The following is a 15,919-nucleotide window of genomic DNA, read 5'->3' on the forward strand; positions in this document are numbered from 1 at the left end:
CCAGGCCCTCGGCGGGGCTCAGGTTCGCGAGGGCCGGGAGGCCGAGCGGGAGGCGCGGGGCGCAGGGATGCTCTCCCCGGGGCGGGGCGGGGCGGGGCGGGGCGGGGGCCGCGCCGAATCCCCGGGGCCCGCAGGGAGGCTCCCATTGGCCGGAGGGCGGGTGACGGGCGCGGGGCGGGGCGTCCCGGGGGCGGGGGGGCGGGGAGGGCGCGGGAGGGGGCGTGCGCGGCCAGTGTCAGCTTCGGAGTCCCGGCGGCTCACCTTGGCGCCGAGGGTCGCGAGCCCGGCTTCCCGCCGACGCTCCTCCCTGCCCTGCCCTGCGGGCCGGCCCCTGCCCTGCAGCGCCCCGCGCGCCCCAGCCGGGGGCCCCGCTGCCGTTCCTCCGTGCTGCGCCGAGCCGGGGCACTTTGATCTGTTTGCTCCCGTCCCCCCCCTTTGTTGCTCTAAGACCACCCCAGCCCGGACCCCACCCCGGCGGGCGCCGGACTTCTCCGCGGACTGCAGCGGACCCGACCGCCGGGGCGCCCCGCCGCCCGCCTTCGTCCCGGGGGAAGCCAGCGAGAGCTCATTGATGCACCCATTCCAGTGGTGTAACGGTGAGTCCCGGGCGCGAGGGCGGGCGCGCCGGGCTGCGGAGCCGAGGGGGCGCCGGGACGCTTCTCGCGCGTCCCGTCTCCCGAGAAACTTAGCTCGGGAGGAAGAGCGGGAGCCGCGTGTGGTCCGCAGCCCGGCGCGCCCGGCCGGCTCAGCTGCGGGCCCCGGTGGGCCTGGGGACGGGCGGGGGCGGGCGCGGGGGCGGGGCGAGCCGCGGGGTTCGCGGCCTTTGTGTGGCGGCCCCGCTCCCCTGCCCCCTTCCCTTGCCTTTGTGCGCTCAAACTCTGGTCTTTGTTGTGGTTGTCGGAGGAGAATTACATCGGCGCTCGGGCTGGGATCTCCTAGAGGGAGCTCAAGTTCCCGGCCTGGAACTTTGCAGCCTATTTTAAATATGTGTACGGCGCGGCGTGCGGGCCGGGCGCGGGGGCGGCCTCCTCGGCTCTTTGTTGGCCTCTCCCCGGCTGCCGGGGGCCTGGTGCGTGCGGGGGCGCCCGGGCAGGGAGCGCGGCTCTACGGGCCGGGTAGAGCCCGGCGGACGTCTCGGCGCCCGCGCACCCCCGGGTGCAGGGCTCCCCGGTCCCAAGGCCGGACCCACCGTCCCAGCCCCGGGCTCCGGCGGGGGCCGCACCTCCGGACGCGGCGACCCCTCCGCCCCGCCCCCTGCGGCCTCCTGGCCTGGAGTGATGCTAAATGCATCTCACCTGAGGCTTCTTTGGCGTTTCAGGTGATACAGGTTGGGCGTGGGTCTGACTCCACCCAAGCCACTCGAAAGGAGGGCCTTTCGGAGCCGGTCAGTGGAAAGGCACTGGTTGGTCTGGGGTACTGAAACCTTCCGGGGCTTCGGCGTCCTGACCCCGTTGTTCCGAGCCTTGGAGTTTCTGGAGAAGTGGGGCGGAGGGTGTGCAGCTGGCCTTATCCTTATCTGAGTATGGTAGGCTGGCTAGTTACGAAAAGAAAGAAAGAAAGAAGAAAAAAAAAAAAGTCTTCTTGAGAGCAGACCCCTGCCAGATCTTGGATTAATTATTTCAAGCGGCTTTTGTTTTAAGGCAGGGTTGGGAGAGCATGTGTATGAGCGTCCCCCATCCCCCTCTTCCCCTTGCTGGTAGGATCTAATTTCCTGAAAATGAACCAAGCTGTGCGTGATAGGCGGGCATGGAGGGACAGGGGGGCGGAGGATGGGGGGTGAGGAAGGACCGTGCATCCCAGCATCTGGGAAAGATTCCCGTTGGCTGGGAAGGGGAAGCCTTTCCCAGACCCACTGGTCTTTCTCGGCCAGCCTTTCACTTGACGTCATTCCAGCCCCCAGCCTTCGCACCACCAAGATGAGACATTCAGATGTCAAGACTTTCATAGGTCAGCTGAGACAATGGAACAGAGGCTTCAGAAGAACCCAGGTGGCGGGCCCTTTTTTCTGGCACTCCTATTTCATATGGGGTTTGTAGACCAGCAGAGGACTTGCTTTTTCTTGTCACTTCTTAAAGTGACTGATAGATCCTGTTCTTTGACTCCATTGAGGAAGCAGTCCCTTCCCCCATCCCTTTGTGTGTGTGTGTGTGTATGTGTGTGCATGAGGGGAAATATCTGGAGTCTCTCTTTCCAGAGGTTGGTATTCTTCCTGCCCTTACAAGTTTTGGAGGAAAAATGGCTTCTACTACAGCTTTTGGCCAATATGTATCTTTACCATTTATTGTTAATTATAAGAAAATGTATCCTCTCCTCTTGTCTGTGAAGCTCTTCTCACCTACATCCCTTTATCACATAATGTCCCAAGCTCACTGACTCAATCCTGGAACCCCAGGGCAAGTCTCTGCCAGAAGAGGTAAGATGATCAAGGTAAATGGATCAGAGGACCACTGAGGCCAGCATGCCCACAGAGTGCAAATACATCTCTACAGTGGCCACCGCCCTGCAGTTTCCTAGGACCGGAAACCAATGAGGTTTTCTGGGACCCTAAAGATAACCAGGATCCAGCTCATAAATGTGCATGGGGAGCCCAGGCAGATTGGCGTTAGACCCTCTTACGGCATCAAATGTTGCTGAGGTAGGGAGCCTCGAAGCAAGGGCTTCCTGTTGCACATAGCAAGGTTAGGAACTAATTATTTAATCTTCAACAAAGTCTTTCAGGACAAGAACTACTTCTGGTTTTTTGTTTTCTCACAATGTCTACGTCAGTAGCATAAATCAGGCCCTCAATAATACTTGTGGGTTGACTGGTCATTCATTAGCTGAGGGCAGTTTCTGGGCAATTTTCCCAAATATCACTCTCCTTACTTTGAAGTGGGAGTTTTTGCCAAGGGTACCAGGTTGTCTTGAAACTCAGGAGTTATTTATCTGTTAACTAGTTAATTGAAAAGAAGCCAAACACAAGACGGGGCACTGGAGAATATACACAAGTCCAAGTCTGCTGTCCTCAGACTTATGAGCATTTGAGCTTGTTAGGACTATCTGATTTCAGGATTCTAGTCCCATCTCTACTGCCATTCCTCCCTTTGTACGGTGAAAGGCTTTGTGTTGTCTTTGTCCCTACAGAGTAAAATCATCCAGTCGTTTTTTTGCTTTTTTTTATATTCAGTGTCATGGTACTTGTCATATAGTCCATATTTGAGTTAAAATAAGTTGATGCTTGGAAGAGTTGGGCAATGTAAGACAGTTACTGAGTGTGCAAGAGTCAGAACATGTGGTACAGGCTGTGAGCACTGTAAAATTCAGGGAAGAGAGGGTCACTGGGGTGTCATGAGGACCAGGATTGGTGAACTTCTAGAAGGGAAGAGGGAGTTTCAGGCAGGGAAAAGTTGCATGAACAAAGGTATGGAGGCAGGTGAAGGACAGGTTGGACAAGAAATAGTGAGACTGGTCCATGTTGGGTGATGCTGGAAGACAGTGAAGATGCAGGGTGTGTGTGTTTAGGAGGACCTGAAGCTCCTCATGAGCTTGGGGAAATATGTGATGGACTAAATTAGAGGGACCAGATATCTGAGGTGTTTAGGATAGAGACTTGGAATAGAGTTAGGCCCAACACCTGAAAGAGGTTTGAAGGGATGCTCAGGATATGGTCACCAGATTGATCTAGGGGATGACAAGGCATGACATGTAGGATGTCAAAATTGACTTCCAGTCCTTTAAACCAGTCTTCTGCTGCTGAGTTGTGATAGCACTGGAAATTATAAGCTAGAGTTCTGGAGTATATTTATGGGTTCTGGCTTCTAACCAAGATGTCAGGCCAGTGTTTAAAACCCATGTTGAAGACTTGAGCACAGAGGTCTTTGGATAGGAGCCTTCTTAGCTGCTTGATGTTAGCTTATTTAATGATCCTTTTCTCCCCCTGTTGAAGGATAAGTTAAATTGGTAGCATGAGAAAGTGCTTGGGGTATAGCAGGTTTATGGCAGATCCTAGTTTTCTTGTCTCCACGCTTGCTGATATCCAAGAATTTTATTATGCTTGTCTTTGGATCACTATAATATTTTGTCCTGGTTGCAGGAGAGAACATTCTACCCGGCTTATTGTTTATGTTCCATATATATATTTTTTTTCTTACTTTAAACATTACAGGAAATTTACTAATTCTCAAAAATGAGTACTCCCAAAATAGAGGGGCTCCAGGATAGGTTAATCCAGCCATAACTAACATAATGTTTTCTCCTCTTTCCCTGTCCCCTCTGCCACCCTCAGCCATTGGCTTTATGTTGAACTGCTTTGTGGTCTGGCTGTAACGTGGCTGTCACCATTCCAGTTGTCTCAGAAAGTTGGGAATCTTCCCTCATCCAGCAGAACTTCTTTGTTTGGCCAGAGCCCTGTTACCTACCTACCTCCACACCCAAGCCCTACCAAGGGGAAGGTGACTAGGATGATTAGTAGGCTAATCGGGATTTACCGGAGTCACGGGAAAAGGGGAAGCGTCTAGGGGCAAGCGTCTAGGGGCGGGTCAGTGCTTCCCACGCCCGGGCATGCCTAGGAATCTGCCAAGGACCTTGTTAAAAAATGTAGATTCGGATTCATTTTGTTCAGGGTGGGCCTGAGATTTTGCATTTGTAACAACCTTCCCGGGGATGCCAGTGCCACTTTGGAGCCACACATTGAGGCTTTGAGTAGACAAGGGAAAAGTGGCCAAAGCAAACTGCACCCCCCACCACCACTTTCTGGAACACTGGCCCAGGCTTGGGGGGAACAGTTTCTATTCTGGTCCTAGTGCAGCTTGTCTCCTGGACCAGGTGGCTTTGTGACAAATGACCTTTGCACAACCACACCTTGCAATTTACAAAGCTGCTTTCTTTTTCCAACTTTGGTCCTCTGTTTTCCCCTTGTTTTTAAATAACAAAGGGAGGCTTAGATAGGTAACTCCTTAAAGGTTACATCTCTAGGGAGAGGCAGGGTTGCCACCCAAATACCCATTTTCTCACCTAAGGCCTTCATTTTGCTGCTGCTCTCTATGAGCTTCTGGCTGATGGGATCAAGTCTTCCCTTGGCCGAATCGTTGATCCCCCTGGGTGGGGGATGCAGTGTTAAGTACTAGGTGTAGTATCCCATTTCATGGGTGACTTATTTACCCAAGATCACACGGCTGGTCAGTGTTAGAGCTAGGATATAGAGTTAAGCCCCTGCATCAAAGAGGTGTGGGAGCCCAGAGCCTGCCATTTCTCTCTGCATCCTGGCTGACCACTGAGTACATCAGCCACAGTGTAAACTTCCAACTATAACGTTTTTCCTCTCCCTTTCTTTGCAGGGTGTTTCTGTGGCCTGGGACTGGTTAGTACCAACAAGTCCTGCTCAATGCCACCCATCAGTTTCCAGGACCTTCCCCTCAACATCTACATGGTCATCTTCGGCACGGGCATCTTTGTCTTCATGCTCAGCCTCATCTTCTGCTGCTATTTTATCAGGTGGGTGGCACAGTGGGTGACCCGGGGCAGGCAGTCAGGGAGAAGGAAGCCAGGTGTGGGGTGAGCCAAGTGAGACTCCCTCGGCAGAGTCACTGGCTTCCCACTGGGGCCCCTGCTTTGAGGACATAGCTTAGCCTGCCCTTCACTGGGCCCCTGAGGCCTGCTGTTTCTATTTTCATCCGCCTAGCAAATTGTCCCAGAGCATATAAGGTCACCATTGGTTGAGCTGCATCACACCTCTGGCCAGTTATTCAAAAGGTGGTCTAGGATTACTGTCTGACCAAGTCCTATCGTGAGTCATCCGTTCAGTGTCTCCACTCCCCCGCTCACAACCTCTGGGTAGCAGGGATAGGTGGGCATCAGTTACACCAGTGGCATGTTCCCCTGCCCTCCTGGGAAATCCTGTTGTCAGCCCTCCAGATGCTAATATTAGCAAGCTGATGTCTGGAGAGCCGGTTGTTTATTCCGCCTTGTAAGCTCTTTTGATAGTGGCGGTGGGGGTGGGGGACACCAAAAAAACCCTAAAACATCACTTGTTACTGCGTAGAGAGATCCAGGGAAGGACCTGAGCATGGCAGGGCTAGCCAGGCTCCAGGATGAGCTGTTTCTTCACCTCCTGTTGAAAGACGTGGGAACTGGTGGCTGGTTTTCTACCAAAAATTTGGGGCATGACTGGTATTTTGAGTGGAAATTAGTGTTTCTGACCAGGGCCTGCTCTTGGTATTAATAGTTCCTCATTGTAGGGGACCAGTCCTGCAGACTGGAGAGCATTGAGCACCCCTGAGTAGGGCACCCTAGGGATTCTTAGGGCCATTTCGATAACAACTCCCTCCCGTCCCCTCCCCTCCGCCACACACTTGACCAAATGCTGGCATAGCTGTCAGCTGGAGTCTCATCATTAATCATTTAAATTAGGATGAAGGAACTGAAGGTGTTCTGGCTCCCTGCTGAGATATCTTGGTGGGTCTGAGTGCTTCACCTGGAAGGAGGCTAGGGGGAGGAGACACTCCTCCAGATTCCTGAGGCTAGAAGAACTTCCTCCAAAAAAGGGGAAGTGCCTTGGGTGCCCCTGTCAGCTACTTTGGGCCTCTTCTTTCTCAGAATTTTAGAAAGTGCCTGGGACTAGAGTTTTCACTTAAAAGTTTATGCAGAGAAGATTGTTGTTTATTTTTCCCTCTTGTACAGCTGAGCCTAAAATTTGCATAGATAGGAGTCTGGGGCAATTTTTCTAGTAGCTCTCCATCCCCCAGTTCCCTTTCCCCAACCCTATATTTTCTTCCTCAAATTTTCTTTCTTCTTGACCACCCCCACCCCCATATCCCCCCCACCAAGCAATTCAGGCAGTTCCCCAGAGACTGAAGATGGAGACATACCAAATACCAAAGGTTTCTGTCTGCTTCTGGGGGAGGAGTCTGCAGAAGCAGCTTCATGTCTGGTCTGTGCACCCAAGCTGCAAAGGGGTTGAGTAAAGAAAAATCTGGAAAAAAGCACTCTGCAGGATGTGGGTGACTGGGGTTCATTCCCTAATTCTGCCACTAATAGGTGTGACCCTGGGTTTTAGCTGCTGTTTACCAAGTGCCTTCTGTGTGCCACATTGTGGTTGGTGTTTTATGAACCACCCCCACTTCCCCGCCCCGGCCTCCAGCACATGTATTGTCCACGTAGTAAGTGAGGAAATTCATGCTCAAGCAGTTAAGGGTTTGCCCAAGGTCTTATGTCGAGGAAGAGCCAGAGGTGTGCTAGTCTGGTGGTCATTAGCTAGAGCCCTTCAGATTCCATACATTTGCCTTCTCTTGATTCTCACTCCTTGAACGGGGGGTGGAGGAACAGCTAGGACACTCGCTCACCACCCCCCTGCAGCCCAAGATCAGGGTTCCACAGAAAGACAGGCTGGGGAGCTAGGTAGGGTGGATTTATTTTTGTCTGGCTGGAGGCAAAGAACAGAGCAGTAACCACATGATCCCCAAAGCTTTCCTGACTGCGGGGCCACTTGGTGCCACCTGTCCCTTATGCAGTAATCGGCCCCTTCCGTCACCCCACCTTCTGTTCTGCAGCCTGCCCAAAACCAGTTAACCCTGGAGCTTCATGGTTCCAGAGGCTCGCTGGTGTGCGGCAGCCTGTGGGTGTCTATATATAGAAAGATACACAAGCGCAGAAGCCACTTCCTCTCCCTGCTTCTCAGTTTCCTCCAGGGCCAAAATAGGCCCATGACCCCCTGCTCTCCACCTGGCGAGCTCATTGGCCAACACCAGCCTCCCCTCTCCGGCTCGCCCTCACTCATTCTTCCCCGTTCCCCAAGAGCTGACCTCTGGCCCTACACAGGATGGAGGGGCCGGAGAGGTACAAACAGGCAGGAAAGGAACAATTATTTTCAGGACCTGGTTGCATTGTTTGCGCCAAAAGGGAAAAGAAGCAAGGGAGAGCCCACTGGCAGTGGCTAGAAATGGTCTCATTGAAATCAGAGTATTTTTAGTAGCTTTGCTCACCCGACAGCTGAGATGGCCACCTGTCCAAAGTTGCTGGCACCACATCCTCTGCCGGGATGGCCCAGGGTATTGGTTTGCCTTTTGCTTTATTTCCCTTGCAAACTCTTTGGGCCCCATTTTATCACAATGTATACCTTCCTGTTCCAGAAATCTACACTGTAGGGTGGAAGGGGTGGTTGTAAGCCTTTCACTGTGCTGCTGGTACAGGGAGGGCTACAGCCCGGCTTCTGGAGGGTGTTCAGCTCCGACCATTAGGTAGGTGGAGCCAGGCAGACAAAGGGGATGAGGGTGGGCAAGGGGGCATTCCGCACATCCTATGATACAACAAGCAGAAAGGCACAGCACAGACCACTAGCTTAGAGCCACATTGCAGGTGAGGCTGTCGAGACCCCAAAAAATGTGTGACCTCCCCTCCTTCTCTGGGTTAAAAAAGCAGGCCCCTTACCACTTCCTCCTTTGCTCTCATACACGGCTGCCAACAACAGCAGCAGTTCTCCCTCAGAAGGCGGCTGTGAGCACTTTGATCATGAGAACACTTTCTTCCTTCCCCAGCTTAATTCTGTGTCAGCCAGGTAACAGTTCATGTAAGCTTTGGATGCATTCTTGCCTGCCCCTCTGGTTTGGAGGCGGGGACAGAAAGGCATGCATGTGAAAGGCTTTTGTGCACTATGAGTTCCCTGTAAAGCTGAGGTCTGGACAGTGGGAGTGCCTGTTAGGCCTTGGTTCAACCCTCCAATGACCGGAAACTCTCCAGTGGATGTGCTGCCCTCGGCCTTCGCGCCACGGTGAGGGAGTCCACCTGGACTGGAATGCCCTTTTTTTTTTCTTAAGATTTTATTTTTAAGTAATCTCTGCACCCATCTTGGGGCTCAAACTCACAACCCTGAGATCAAGAGTCACATTTTCCACTGACTGAGCCAACCAGGCACCTGGGGACTGGAGGGTTTTTTTTTTTTTTTTTTTTTTTTTAAGATTTTGTTTATTTTTAGAGAAAAAGAAAGAGTGGAGGGGGAGGAAGGAGGAAAGAATCCCAAGCAGACTCTGCACTGAGCAGAGAGCCCAACAAGGGGGTTCGATGTCACCACCCTAAGATGACCTGATCCGAAACCAAGAGTCGGGCACTCCACTGACAGAGCCACCCAGGTGCCCCTAGACTGGAAATCTTAAGAAGTTCTGGTTACACAGCCTTGCCAGGCCCCAGACTTCTATTAAGAACAATGGAGGTGGCTGGCAGCCAGATCCGGATCCGCTCCCTGATTGTGCTCTGGGGCACGGCTCTGCTCTGGCCTGAGTTCTACACCTTCCCCAGCTCTGGTAGCAAGTCAGCTTGTCCACAGTGTCCATGGTGCGAGCATCTTCTCTCCTTTTGGTTGAGGCTTATGATTTGAGACTCTCTTCTTCTAACTCAGATCAGCAATCATCTTCTGCAAAAGGACAGACATTTGGGGCTTTGCAAGTCACGCAATTGCTATCTTGATTACCCACTCTATTGTACAAAAGCAGCCGTACACAATTTGGAAACTATGAGCCTCGCTGTGCTCTAATAAAATTTTGTGGACACTGAAATAGGAGTTTCATATATTTTTCACATGACGTGAAATATTCTTTTGATGTCTACTTTTTCACCACTTCAGCATACAAATCAGTTTTAGCACACAATCCCTATAAAACCAGTGATCAGCTGGCTTTGGCCATAGTGTGCCACACCTGTTGTAACTTGGTGGGCTTCTGATGTTTTCTTCCAATAACCCAGGTCTTTGGTAGGAGTGACTGGTGGAGAGGGAGCCCCATCTGGCTCCCAAGTATAGGAGGACACAGAACTACCTGCTTAATTTGGAAGATTTCTCTCACTGCAAATAAAACAGCAATGATGATGATAATGCATAATCATGGCCTTGCCATTAGTTGTGGCCCTGCTGATGAATGTTTCCCAAGTGGTCTGGTATCATTCTTAGGACTGTATGCACCTAATAGGGGAAACAGGCTGCCACCGTATGCGTTAAAGAGCTCAGGCTCTAAAATCTTTGATTTTGGTAGACTTTGATTCAAATCTGCCTCTGCTGCCAACTAGCTGTGAGGTTTGGGCAAGTTACTTAACTTCTTTGGACTTCGTTTCCTTCCTCAGTAAAAAGGAAAGTTTCTCTCAAAGTCTGTGCATATGCTATTTTTTTTAAAGGAGATTTATTTATTCATGAGAGACACAGAGAGGCAGAGACCTAGGCAGAGGGAGAAGTAGGCTCCCTGTGGGGAGCACTGTGTGGGACTCAATCCCAGGACCCCAGGATCATGCCCTGCCCTGAGCTGGAGGCAGACACCCAACCCCTGAGCCACCCAGGCGCCCCTGTGCATATGTTAGTGCAGGGATGGACACATAGCAAGTCCTCCATAACTACTGTGTCATTGCCATTAACAGCGCCCTGTGTTTTGGCTATGGAGAGTTAGGTTGTGTGCAGGCCACCAGCTTGAAACCGAAAGGAAGTAAACCAAAGGAGGGATCATCTGTGTTCGCCCAGTGTTGTGAAGGGGAAAGTGCGCTTTTGTTCTGCAGGAGGAAGAGCCCCCAGGGGCAACAGGCTTATTTATCCTGCCCCCCCCCCCCGGCTTAATGGCAATATCCATTTTTTTAAGTATATCTATCTTCGGGACACCTGGGTGGCTCAGTGGATGAGCGCCTGCCTTCAGCCCAGGGTGTGATCCTGGAGTCCTGGGATTGAGTCCCACGTCGAACTCCCTGCATGGAGCCTGCTTCTTTCTTTGCCTGGGTCTCTGCCTCTCTCTCTCTCTCTCTCTCTCTCTCTCTCTCTCTCTCTCTCTCTCATAAATCCTTAAAAAAAAAAAAAGAAAGAATATCTACCTTCTTCTGTATGGTCAGTAAGCAGATTGTTGATCCATAGAGTCAGGGAGCTCCAAGGCACTGATGTCCTGGGAAATAGCAGGGAGGATGAATGAACAATTCTGATTCCGGAATTCCTCAGTCTGTGGGACCTGATGGTGAGTTCTGAGGCTGTTGGGCCTGAGAAAGAGTCTGAGTCCTTAATCTGCTCTGGGTGACCTGCGTAGGTCCAGGCCATCCTCCGTGGCATCTATGGGATAAGAGAGCCCTGTGGTCAGCAGCCTCCCCAGCCCCAGAAGAATGGCCCACGCAGCCCGCCTGCCTCTCTTACTCTGAATGGCTCCGTTTGTACCAAGGCGTAGTAACCTCTTCTCTCCCCTTTCTCTCATTCTCCCCCAGCAAACTCCGGAACCAGGCACAGAGTGAACGATACGGCTATAAGGAGGTAAGGTGCTGTCCCTTTCCCTAAGACGTCCTCTCCTGCCACTTGCCCTGCTAGAGGGAGGGCAGGCTGCAAGCAAGCTGAAGCAGTCCTGGCCTGGCACCCGCTTGGCCTCACCTCTGGCTTCCTGTGAGGCTAAGGCTCTGTACTATTCTCACCTCTTGCTTGTCGAGGGCTGTGTCCGAAGCCCTTTCCCTTCATCAGAGGGAGAGGAAGACACTCCTGTGCAGGGCTGGGGACTCCCTTCCTTGGTGGCTAGCACCCGGCCCCTGTGGTTGGCCCCTTCTGACACCATGCCTCTCTTTCTTCCCAGGTGGTACTTAAAGGAGATGCCAAGAAACTGCAATTATATGGGGTAAGCGTACTAGGACAGCATGCAGGAGGGCCCCACTGGCAAGGCAAAACAGCCTGTCCTCCAGCTCTCAGCCTGGGCCTTTTGGGAATGTTAGGCACCGTCTTCCTATCTCCTTAGGTCAGATAAATGTGACTTGTTCCAGTAGCTAATCAGTATGGAATTCATGATGTCTGCAACAGGCGCAGGCTGGAAACAGATCACAAAAGGGTTGGTGTAAGTGGTGACCTGGCCCTAGGAGGGCTGCCATGCATAATGTTTAAGGGGAGGAAGGACACACCACCCATGCCATAGACATGCCACAGAGTCCAGCTGCCCTTCCTTTTACCCACAGGCACGCACTCTGTCCTAGCAGACTGCGTCTGACAGGTGTATCCATCCCTGTGGTTTTCCCTGTCTCCCCTTCAGTCCTCTCCCCAGCTGATATAGCAAGTCCTTGGGTCTCCTCACACAGATGCTTCAGAAGACCATTTCCTCTTCCTTTCCTACTTGCGCCCATGAGATCAATCATTTTCTTTCTGAAGGCTTCTGCCCATAACCACAGACACTTGAACACAGGGTGTTTGTGGTTGTCTGGGAGCTGGGAGGATCTGCAGGTATTGCTAGACACAAGATGGCCTAGGAATGCCTCCTTTAACCATTTTTTAAATTTAATTATTTTTTAAAAGATTTTATTTGTGTGTCTGTCATCAATAAATAGAGGCACAGACATAGGCAGAGAGAGAGAAGCAGGCTCCTACCCACGGAGCCCAGTGTGGGACTCGATCCCAGGACCCCAGGATCACACCCTGAGCCAAAGGCAGATGGTCAACAATTGAGCCACCCAGGCATCCCCCTACCCTTTTTAAAAATTTTTTTATTTTTTATTTTTTTTAAGATTTGATTTATTTACTCATGAGAGAGCAAGAGAGAGAGACAGAGAGAAGCAGGCTCCATGCAGGGAGCCTGATAATGGGACTCGATCCTGGGTCTCCAGGATCAGGCCCTGGGCTGAAGGCGGCACTAAACCCCTGAGCCACCTGGCCTGCCTACCCTTTTCTTTTAAATAAATATTTTATCATTTGAGAGGGAGAGAGAGAGCATGAGTGGAGGGGAGAGGCAGAAGGACAAGCTGACTTTCCACTGAGTGGGGATCCCGCCTGACTCTGGGCTCAGAGCTCAATCCCAGGACCCTGAGATCATGACCCGGAGCTAAAGGGAGATGCTTAACCTACCCAGCCACCCACGTGCCCCTCATCCCTCCTTGTGATGCCTGCTCTTATATCTCAGCAAATTCCAGTGTTCCCTGAGCCCTCCTTGAGAGGAAGAGTTCAGCTCTGAGGGGGTTAATGTATAATGACATAAAGCCAGATTTTATTAAAGACTATTAACCAAACACCATACCCCATCCCTATCTCTAGTTATTGATACATGCCTCCTTGCCAAATACACTAGGCAAGAAAGGATTAAAAAATATTCTAGGGGCACCTCGGTGGCCCAGTGGTTGAGTGTCTGCCTTTGGCTCAGGTTGTGTTCCCGGGGTCCTGGGATTGAGTCCTGCATCGCGCTCCCCGCAGGGAGCCTGCTTCTCTGACTAGATGTCTGCCTCTCTCTGTGTCTCTCATGAATAAATAAAATGTTTTTTAAAAAGCAGTTCTTCTAGGATAGTACTGGTCAATGGAAATTTCTGTTATGATAGAAATGTTATATATCTGCACGTATGGGAGCTGCTATATCCACGTTGCAGCTACTGAGGCCTTGAAATCTAACAAGTGCAAATGAGGAACTCAACTTTTAATTTCACCTTCTTTTGATCAGTGGAAACATCATGTGTGGTTAATGGTTACCCTCTGACTCAAATTTCAGTGGCTGATGCGGAAACCAGGCTTAGCCTAGCTTAGTTTTCTTGGGAGGGGATGAGCTGATGGTGATGATGATGGTTCTTCCCCAGTCTCCTCTCATGCTGCCCCTTTCTTCCCACAGCAGACCTGTGCAGTCTGTCTGGAAGACTTCAAGGGGAAGGATGAGCTAGGTGTGCTCCCATGCCAACATGCCTTTCACCGGAAGTAAGTGTCCAATGTGGGGAGTTTCCAGGGATGCCTTTTGAAAGAAATAAGCAGGGAGCATCTCCTAGAACCTGTAATCCTTACCCCCTCCCATCTACCCCTTGCCAGTGATGCGCCACATCCTGTCTGGACACAGGCAAGCCAGAGGGATTAGACAGGGGCAAGGACAGATGTTCTTGTTCTGAGAAGCAGCTGGGCCCTATGAGAGGCCAATGGAACAGGCTGGGTGTCTTCTTAAGGCAAAAACAGGTCATCTTCTGCCCACAGGTGTCTGGTGAAGTGGCTGGAAGTACGCTGTGTCTGCCCTATGTGTAACAAACCCATTGCTGGGCCCTCAGAGGCCACACAGAGCATCGGGATCCTATTGGATGAGCTGGTGTGAGTGCTGCCTCTGCACCAAGGCCTGGAGAAGACCTCTTGCTTCATGGGTGCCTGGTCCTTCTGCACAGCTACAGAGAACTAAACTGTTGGGTAGTGGTTGACGTGCTTACCTGAAGGGGCAGTAATGCAGGGCTGGTCTCCCACCATCAGGGTAAGGCCAGAGTTGTCCCACCTTTCTGCCTCCTGAAGCCTTCTTTCCTGCTACTCAGAACTAATGGTGTCACCCATCAAAAAAACACTGTATCCTGGTACTGGCCTGTCTACCTGCCTGTCCCTGCTGGGGAAGCCAATCTGCTCTTCTCTGACTGAGAACCTGGAGTTACCCCTGGAGGATTCCCCTTAGGAGGACAGGCTGCCCTGACCTAGAAGAAGGGACAAGATGGGCCATGTCCCACCTGTAACCTCCCTCCCCTCTTCACTCCTTGTATAGGAAGGTGGGAAGGGGAGGTAGGAAGGTTGGTCTGTCAAGGAACCATCAAGGAACCAAGTGCCTCCAGTGGAAGGGAGGGAAGGCTCTATAGGAAGTCAGGAAGAGCAGGGACATGGGAAAAGGAAAGTCAATGTTTACATGGGGCCTTTGTGACTGCAGGGTCATGGAGGGCACGTGCTTTCCACTCCCTGCTGGAGTCTGAGGTGCTATCCGTTCACTCTCTTCCTCAGTTAATCTCCAAGCTTCCTATTCCGTCTTGGAGTTTGAGTGCCCACCCCCTAGAGGAAGGGCTTGTTCTATATTCAGATGAATTCCTAGAGGCTTTTTTCTAAAGGAGCAAGGGGCCTGGGGTTAGGGGTGTCTGAAGGTTAGGGCAGCAACAGGTACCTTCTTCCCCTTTGTAAATAGTATTTTTATACTTTCTCCTCACCATCTCAGGCTTTATATGTGGGAGCCCCTGAATGGAGGGAGGGGGGGTGTCCTCGCCCCCACCTGGAGCAGGTGAGGGTGGGGCAAAGGTATGTATTTAAAGAAAATTAAATTTAATAACAAGTTTCTCTAACTTTTTGCTTGTGGTTGTGGCCTATGTCTCTGGGGCACTTTTCTGCCATCAGAGGAAAGAGTTCTCTTACTGCTGCTTCTCACTTCCCCATGCGCAGAGCATCCTAAATCTTGAAAAGAAAAATTGCTATCAGGTTATTATGTGTATGACCTAGGACTAACAGCAGTGTACTTTTTAAAGATTTTATTTATTTATGAGAGACACACAGAGAGGCAGAGACACAGGCAGACAGAGAAGCAGCCTCCCTACAGGGAGGGAGCCCGATGCGGGACTCGATTCCAGACCCCAGGATCGCGCCCTGAGCTGAAGGCAGATGCTCAACCGCTGAGCCACCCAGGCGTCCCAAGTCTTCCATTCCAACTCAAAGTCACCCCGCTGGGGCCCTTACCATTCTCACTAGGGCTTTTTATGCCTGCCTGATTTTGCCATGCCCACCCATCCCCGACCAACAGCCTGTGGCTTCCAGTCTACCACCCTCTGCTTCCTGGGTGTCAGAATAACATGGATGCCCTTGACCGTATCACTCAGTACAGGTGAATCTTTTTCTGTCAAAGCCATAGGCACAGATTCAGAGCAACGGATGGGATCAAACTGGAGACAAGAAGGTCAAATGATTAGTCATCTGGGCTGATACCTAACCAATGCCATTCATGGGAAGAAAATCAGGCTGCTTACCATGCCCCAGACCATAGACCATCAACAGCACTGGATTCCTATTGGTTCTACTTTTTAAAAAATCACGCCTATTCAATTCTTCCTTTAATAAATTACATACTCTGTAAACGGAGGTATGGGAGGGAATATGGCCAGTGTCACCTTTATGCTTTGAAGTGGCTTTATGCTTTATTCATGAGAGACACCCACAGAGAGAGAAAGAGAGGCAGGCTCCACGCAGAGAGCCCATTGTGGGACTCGA

General features: G+C 51.5%; 1 protein-coding gene across 2 annotated transcripts; it reads left to right on the forward strand.

Moving 5' to 3' along the window:
* Positions 1-276: 276 nt before the first annotated feature.
* On the forward strand, positions 277-15,003 carry RNF122 (ring finger protein 122). 2 transcript variants are annotated; one of them, XM_038560137.1, is made up of 6 exons: positions 277-596; positions 5,316-5,472; positions 11,191-11,236; positions 11,547-11,588; positions 13,551-13,630; positions 13,898-15,003. In XM_038560137.1, the coding sequence occupies exons 1-6, from the start codon at positions 572-574 to the stop codon at positions 14,010-14,012; spliced, it is 465 nt and encodes a 154-aa protein (XP_038416065.1). In that variant the 5' UTR covers positions 277-571; the 3' UTR covers positions 14,013-15,003. The 2 variants fall into 2 exon arrangements, with proteins under 2 accessions (XP_038416065.1, XP_038416064.1); XM_038560136.1 differs by having other exon boundaries at positions 287-596; positions 13,548-13,630.
* Positions 15,004-15,919: the final 916 nt, after the last annotated feature.

This window comes from Canis lupus, chromosome 16, assembly GCF_011100685.1.
Source record: "Canis lupus familiaris isolate Mischka breed German Shepherd chromosome 16, alternate assembly UU_Cfam_GSD_1.0, whole genome shotgun sequence".
In the NCBI taxonomy this organism is placed as follows: Eukaryota; Metazoa; Chordata; class Mammalia; order Carnivora; family Canidae; genus Canis; species Canis lupus.

Bases quoted from the DNA above. Each gene is read 5' to 3' on its own strand.
- RNF122 (XM_038560136.1), top strand. From the start codon at position 572: ATGCACCCATTCCAGTGGTGTAACG. The intron at 5,473-11,190 runs GTGGGTGGCACA...ATTCTCCCCCAG, and splicing joins TTCTGCTGCTATTTTATCAG to CAAACTCCGGAACCAGGCAC. The intron at 11,237-11,546 runs GTAAGGTGCTGT...CTTTCTTCCCAG, and splicing joins AACGATACGGCTATAAGGAG to GTGGTACTTAAAGGAGATGC.